We start from the raw sequence: 6719 nt of genomic DNA on the forward strand, positions 1-6719 counted from the left end.
TTAGAATCAAACCCCTAAAACAACTGTACTTCCTATGGGTCTATTAATCTAGTATAATAGTGTATTATTTGCTAAGTATCAATTTAAAATCTGTAATCAAGGGATTAGTGTTAAACTGTATGAATATGTAACCGGGTTTGGTGAAAATAGTTAATAGTTCTGAGCGAGAGTACACTTTTAATACCCATTATCAAATCCGCCTCATCTGCCTCTTCTTTAACCGTCGTGATGTGGACGGACAAGGTCAACTCAGCGCACCAATTTGTCAGATTAGTCACTTTGTGGTAATAATCTCGGTCAAATCCCCCAGTTTCTGGTATCTTTTTCTCACGAGTTTTGTCTTTGGCATCTAAAGCTCCGCGGCTCTCAGGTTGCTGGTGGCAGTGGGAACCATAAAGTCAGTGTAATCCCTCTTTTTTGAGACACTCATTTGGTGAAATGGGCTCGCACACGTTTTTTTAGTCCACTTTTCTTTCTTTTTTTGTATCATGCCAAATAACTCAGGAAATAGGAGCCAGAGAATTGTCTCCAAAAAAGTATTTTTTCGGCGTCCATGCAAAAGCCTCAACAACACGTATTCTTCCTGCTGAAAACAGATATAGGAGGGTCAGTGAGGAAGGTGACGTTGTGCGAGACCTCCATGGGAATCAGCCTCGGCAGGCGGAGCCGGGCCTATCCGTCGCCGGCCAGGAGACGACACCGCACCACCTTCAGCCACAAGCAGCTGGAGCAGCTGGAGGTGGCCTTTGGACAAAACCAGTACCCCGACATCTACTACAGAGAGGAGCTGGCTCGCATCACCAAGCTCAACGAGGCTCGCATACAGGTGGGACGGCCTTCAAATTAAGACGTCCCAAAAGTTCCACGGATATTGAGAGGGAACGATAAACCAAATACTCACTCATTTAATTTAATTGTCTAATAATATATCTGTGGTTTCAGCGGGGACTCACAGCACTGCAGAATGCGTTTACATAAACTACAACTGATACCACTCGTATTGAATCATATGTTTGTTTCGCAAGCATTGCGTTTACTGTCAAATGAAGACACCCAATACAACGTTAGCACATCTGGCAATAACATGCAATCCAGATGTGCTGAAAATTAATAAGTTGATCATCAGAAAATTACTTTACAAATAAAAATAATATATAATATATTGTAATAAATTATAGGTAATAAAATAATGTATTACCTATAATTGCCCTGTATTAAACAATAATATCAAAACAATTCACTGCTTCCAGGTTCCTAAATGTGAAGATTTGACTTTTGCATTTTAATTACTGCACATTGTCATTCACTTCGTCACTGTCGTCCAGTATTAAATTAAATGTATAATACATGCATGAAACATCCTTACAAAGTTGTCCCACTTCACTTGAAAGCACTATTCCGCATTTTATTTTGAAATGTGAGCAGCAATGTGGCTTTATGAAAAACCCGTCTGCAATAGAGGTTGACTTTCCCTGGACACATGAGGTGTGGTAGTGTCAGTCTTATCAGGAGTGTTCTTCAATGCCAAAACAACGCAATGCTTTAAAAAGTCTCACTTTTGCTGAACCAACCCACTAGAAATGCATTATAATGTCAGCTGTTAGCTTTACTTGACCCAAGGGGTGCAGGCCAACTGATCGGACCTTGTCACCATCCTGTCCTTGTCCGAGCAGGTCTGGTTTCAGAACAGAAGAGCCAAACAGCGGAAGCAGGAGCGGGCCTCCCAGAAAGTCCTCCCAGTGGGTGTGATGCCTGGCCACAGAGCGCTGCTGGGCGGCATGCATGTCCAGGCGCCCGGCATGGCTCGGCAGTACTACACCCAGCCCCTGGCTCACATCCCCTGCCTCCCCCCCATGCTGCCCTCTGGGGGGTACTCCTGCCACCCGGGCCCGGTGGGGCCGTGCCCCTGCCCCAGCCCAAGCGTCCCGCCACAGCCGACCGCCCAGCGGCAGCACGAGGACTGGTACGGCCCGCTGAGGAGCGGCCTCACCTCGCCCATGTTCTCGCTGGCCCCCATGCAGCCTCTGGACCCCGCCTTGCACTGGAGCTAAGAAGTAACAAGAGGCCAATTAAAAAGAATTAATAAAAGAAAATCCAGTGATCATGCACGGCCAATTTGTTTTGCATTCACACACACATTCTTACTCATTAAGCCATTCCCTGATTAGATTAGAAAACTGTATTAATCCCCAGTGGGGAAACTCATTTGACACCAAAAATTCATACAGACAACAATAGACAGTCCACAGAGCACAACAGACAAGAAACAAACAAAACAGGAAGATAAAACATTAGAAAGATGCTAAATCTAAAAAATAAATAAATAATTAAAGGTGTTCATTAAAAAATCGAACTGCTGCTGGAACAAAAGGTGATCTGGTTCAGTAGAACACTGAGGCCTCCTGAGTCTCACTGAATGAGTCCATTAAAAACGGCGTGTAGTGGATGGCCTTCAAAAGAAATGATTGTTTTTAACTTGGCCCTTGTCCTCTTTTGTATAGTGACCTCTAGTGAAGAAGCTTTCTGCTGATGTCAAAGGATTTAAGCTTCCTCAAGAAGAAACGTCTTGACTGAGCCTTTTTAAATACAGCATCAGTTCATTACTGTCCAGATGGACCCCAAGATATTTATATGACTGTACATTTTCTATCTGCTGACCCGCAATTATCACTGGGGAAACCTCCTCCTAAAATCAATAACTAGCTCTTTGGTCTTTCCAACATTTATTTGTTTTAAGTTGTCATTACAACAGCTGACAAAGTATTCTTATTTGATGCTGTAGTGTGATGTCTTGCACATCAGTGGACATACTTGGTTATTTTCTTCATTGCAATTTAAAGCAAAGCCAAAATGTGTTGTCTTTCATCTGCTGCGTGTGCACAATCCCCTTTAGGGGCAATGCCAATTTACCCAATGTATATCAATGTACAGTACATGAAACATGATCATCTAAATAAAAAAAAAATTAAGATTACAAATATTTTTCTTTCCCCCACATCACAATCCATTAAAAGAAAGAAAAAAAACCACACCACAAATCTGTAGATTACAGTTTTTAATATTTCACATTCCAGAAACAATGCAGTTGCATTTGTTATCCTTTGTTTTTTTTAAATATATAAATCAACAACGTGAACCGATTAAAGAATCAATACTGGATGGCACAAATATGGATCTCATCAATCACACAGAGATTTTGAAAAAAAAAAAAAAAAAGGCAGCTAATGATTTGTAGCTAACATACATCAGCTTATTAAACAACTGCAGTGGCAGCAGAGTCCACCAGTGTGCTTTCAGATCCAGTGATCACGAGTCGTCGGCGAGGTGCCGCTTCACATTCACCGTCGTCGTCAAGCTTCAGCTGGCTCGCAGACGCAGTCGAGGACGACGCACGATTGGCTCGAATAATTGTAGTAATCTCCAGAAACATCTGCTATCGACATTCAATGTGTTGTTTTGCCCGCAAACCTCAAAAATACAACTTCTATCACATGCAAGTCAAGGCCACTTTTTGGTTATCATGAGAAAACAGAAGAAAAGAAAACAGCAAATGAAAGGGAATTGTTTGCAGAGGGAATCGTTTGGGCCACCGTGAAGGGTATTGCACCGCGATGCTTGTGCCAATAAGTCCAGTGTGTACACGTCACCCGTTTCAAATGGAAATTGAGCTCCATTTAAAGCAACGATGACATTTGGATTTGATGCCATCGGGCTACGTGTAGATTCAGAAGCACACTACAGAGCCCATGTATGTATGAAAAGGGCCATGCACAGAGTTCGGGGTTTAGTTTTGCCACGGTTTTGCGATGTACCTGCCACTGAAACCTCTGCTACCACTTTACTGGTTGTACTAGTTCCCAATGAAAGTATTGGGATTTTGAGAGCTCACTAAAACAGAATTACTAGTCAGGGTTAGGTAGAAGACTGTGTCTCTTAATATTGGGGGAACTGACCCTTTATTTAAAAATAATAATAATAATAATAATAATAACGTTTAAAAAAGGCATGGTTTCAAGGAAAAAAAGTCAGAGGCAACAAAAAAAAAAAGACAATTTTGTTTTCCTCCTTTTTCTTGTTGCTTAGTAACTTACTAGCATAACTGTTTTCTGCTCCCAGCTAAGTTGCTGAGTAAAAAAAAAAAGGAAAACGGAAGTATCACAAGCTCAGAAAGAAATTACCAATAACCCTTATTGATCGCCTGCGAGATGGAAAGAAAAGATTAAACAATGGGTTTCTAGACCGCTTGGTGGCAGCTTTTCAGTTCGCCTACTCATCTGCAGATTTCTTGTTGTTGATGTCGTTGTCGGACTCAGAGGACGTCCACAACCAGGCGACACATTACTCCAGCGATTTGGCAAACTCTGCATAATCTATGTAACCGTCGTCGTTTTTGTCATCGTCTCTCAGGACATCGTCGATGAGAATGACAAGGTCCTCCTCTTTCATTGGCTGGCTGTCCTCTCCTCTCTCCTAATGATGAAAACAAACAAAAATAAGTTTTACATTCATGTGTCCACGCGGGACAACAGATGTTATTCATTCTTCATACGATTTTTTTGGGGATAAGCAAGTACAAGTTATTTTGGTGTCTGTTTAGTTTGGCTTTATGTTCGCCCACCGACAACTCAATCAATAACTCCTATTCAAACCGGATTAAAATCGAGGTCCAACTTTCAAATCGTATGGCACCAAACTTTAAAACCAGTTTAAAATAATTTAGTTTTCAAGCATCAATTCAGTTTTTTTACTCCAAAGCAAGATTTAAATTTGAATTCTTCAAACTAAAATCCAGTTTACACTTGAGGTGGTTTAACTTTTAAAATGTCTTTACATCTTCTACATATATATATTTTCAATAATATTGCAGAAAGATTTTTTCTTAACAGGAAAAATTAGATTAATTTTTCTGCAGTCATCATGAGTAACTTTTTAGACAATAGACATCACACACACACACACACACACACACACACACACACACACACACACACCACACACACACACACACACACACACACACACCACACACACACACACACACACACACACCACACACACACACACACACACACACACACACACACACACACACACACACACACACACACACACACACACACACACACACACACACACACACACACACACACACACACACACACACACACACACACACACACACACACACACACACACACACACACACACACACACACACACACACACACACACACACCTCTTTGTGTACATGTGTGATCGCTGTGGCAAGCTCCAGCCCATCCAGCAGGTTGTTGCCATCGTAGTCGTGCATCTTAAAATAGTGCAGCTGGAGCTCCTGGGGTGTCATGTCTTTCTCTGGTTGGTCGATCACTCCCTCCAAATGCTCCATGATGTGGCTGGAAGAGAGGAGTCAAAATGGGCTCCATTGTGTGTGTGTGTGTGAGACTATGTTCAAAGTTCACCCCTCTGTGCAAATAAGTCCTGATCCGTGCATCCACAGAGAACCCGTGTGAAAGCGGAGGTGACACTCACTCTTTGTCCTGGATCATGTTTTTGTCCAGGCGACCGTGACCGGAGACATGCGCTAAGACCGGCGGGTGCTGCTGGGGATCCACCTGAGAGTGGACACACAGCAGACAGCAGGACAGGAGGACGATCAGACCCCCCCACTGCACACTGCACCTGCCACTCCTCATTCTGCTGGAGACAGACAGACAGGTAAAAGAGACAGTCAAGTTAGTTACGTAAACACTTTTTGGGGAATATCACATCTTACGTATGTAAAAGCTGCATCCTGTTCGTATACGGTGAATTTACATATTTGTTTCTACTCTTCAATCTTCAGCTCTTACCCTCACACTTTTCATTTATACATCCCAGTGTTGCAACTGAATAACCCCCATTAATAAATATCTGGTTTCTCTTTTTAACAACCTGTTAGAGCTACATTAATCACATTTAACTAGTTTTAACTAGGCGCCATTTGTTTTAACTAGGCGCCATTTGGCCAACAGAGAAGACAACATTTATAAAGTCATGATTGTAAATCAAAATCAAATTAGACAAATACAGCCATATGGCGTTATTTTGTCTAATGTGTAAACGGTGTTAAGAGGGAAGATATTAACCACCTCCGTAAAACAATGGGCTGAATATTTATATTTAATGTAATAGCATATGAAGCTAACTTACAATACTGTACGTACCACAGGGTTAAATAACTGACGTTATGTTAAATATGACCAGAAGGTAATGCCTGGACAAGCCGTCTGTAATAACATTTGGTAGCATGGAGCTTCATTTCAGGACTGCGTTAAAAAAAATACTATGAACTGTTTAATGCACAAACAATTCAAGACATTCAATGATATAATTACTTGAATTGTCGTTTGAATTCTGACCTGGAAAATGACGCGTTCACTCGACTCCGTGGACAGTTATGTTTATTTAGCCGTCGGCTGCAAACAGCAATAATGAGTCGCAGCCTTTAGAGACCAAGTGGCTTGCCGTAGCTCCACTTTGACACGACAGCTCATTGTGATTGGTTAAAGCGGTCGAAGAGTACACAACTGAAGCGAGAGGATTTACTCACCCATCAGCCAATCTGTTGTAGTCACCCGCTCCCGGATATCTCGCTTGACAGACTACGTTTTTTATTTTAGCAGTCCACGACTGAATTAAATTGTATTATATTCAGTGCATGTTCCTAAATTATGTTT

General features: G+C 41.8%; 2 protein-coding genes across 4 annotated transcripts; one reads left to right on the top strand and one right to left on the bottom strand.

Moving 5' to 3' along the window:
• The first annotated feature begins 553 nt into the window (after window positions 1-553).
• On the top strand, window positions 554-2051 carry prop1 (PROP paired-like homeobox 1). Its single transcript, XM_034552525.1, has 2 exons — window positions 554-826; window positions 1674-2051. Exons 1-2 carry the CDS (start codon window positions 554-556, stop codon window positions 2049-2051), a joined length of 651 nt encoding a protein of 216 aa, XP_034408416.1.
• A 987-nt stretch (window positions 2052-3038) lies between these two features.
• Window positions 3039-6517, bottom strand: mcfd2 (multiple coagulation factor deficiency 2, ER cargo receptor complex subunit). Of its 3 annotated transcripts, none has more exons than XM_034552117.1 (4): window positions 6402-6517; window positions 5533-5697; window positions 5237-5396; window positions 3039-4470 (listed from the first exon to the last, which is right to left on the bottom strand). In XM_034552117.1, the coding sequence occupies exons 2-4, from the start codon at window positions 5694-5696 to the stop codon at window positions 4339-4341; spliced, it is 456 nt and encodes a 151-aa protein (XP_034408008.1). In that variant the 5' UTR covers window position 5697; window positions 6402-6517; the 3' UTR covers window positions 3039-4338. The 3 variants fall into 3 exon arrangements, with proteins under 3 accessions (XP_034408008.1, XP_034408007.1, XP_034408009.1); XM_034552116.1 differs by having other exon boundaries at window positions 5533-5700; XM_034552118.1 differs by having other exon boundaries at window positions 5533-5700; window positions 6378-6490.
• Window positions 6518-6719: the final 202 nt, after the last annotated feature.

The sequence above is a fragment of the Cyclopterus lumpus genome, chromosome 15, assembly GCF_009769545.1.
Source record: "Cyclopterus lumpus isolate fCycLum1 chromosome 15, fCycLum1.pri, whole genome shotgun sequence".
NCBI lineage: Eukaryota > Metazoa > Chordata > Actinopteri > Perciformes > Cyclopteridae > Cyclopterus > Cyclopterus lumpus.

Coding starts and splice junctions, on each gene's coding strand:
- prop1 (XM_034552525.1), top strand. CDS start 554: ATGCAAAAGCCTCAACAACACGTATTCTTCCTGCTGAAAACAGATATA. Junction 827..1,673: donor TCAACGAGGCTCGCATACAG/GTGGGACGGCCT, acceptor TTGTCCGAGCAG/GTCTGGTTTCAGAACAGAAG.
- mcfd2 (XM_034552117.1), bottom strand. CDS start 5,696: ATGAGGAGTGGCAGGTGCAGTGTGCAGTGGGGGGGTCTGATCGTCCTC. Junction 5,397..5,532: donor AACATGATCCAGGACAAAGA/GTGAGTGTCACC, acceptor CCTCTCTTCCAG/CCACATCATGGAGCATTTGG. Junction 4,471..5,236: donor TCACACATGTACACAAAGAG/GTGTGTGTGTGT, acceptor TTTCATCATTAG/GAGAGAGGAGAGGACAGCCA.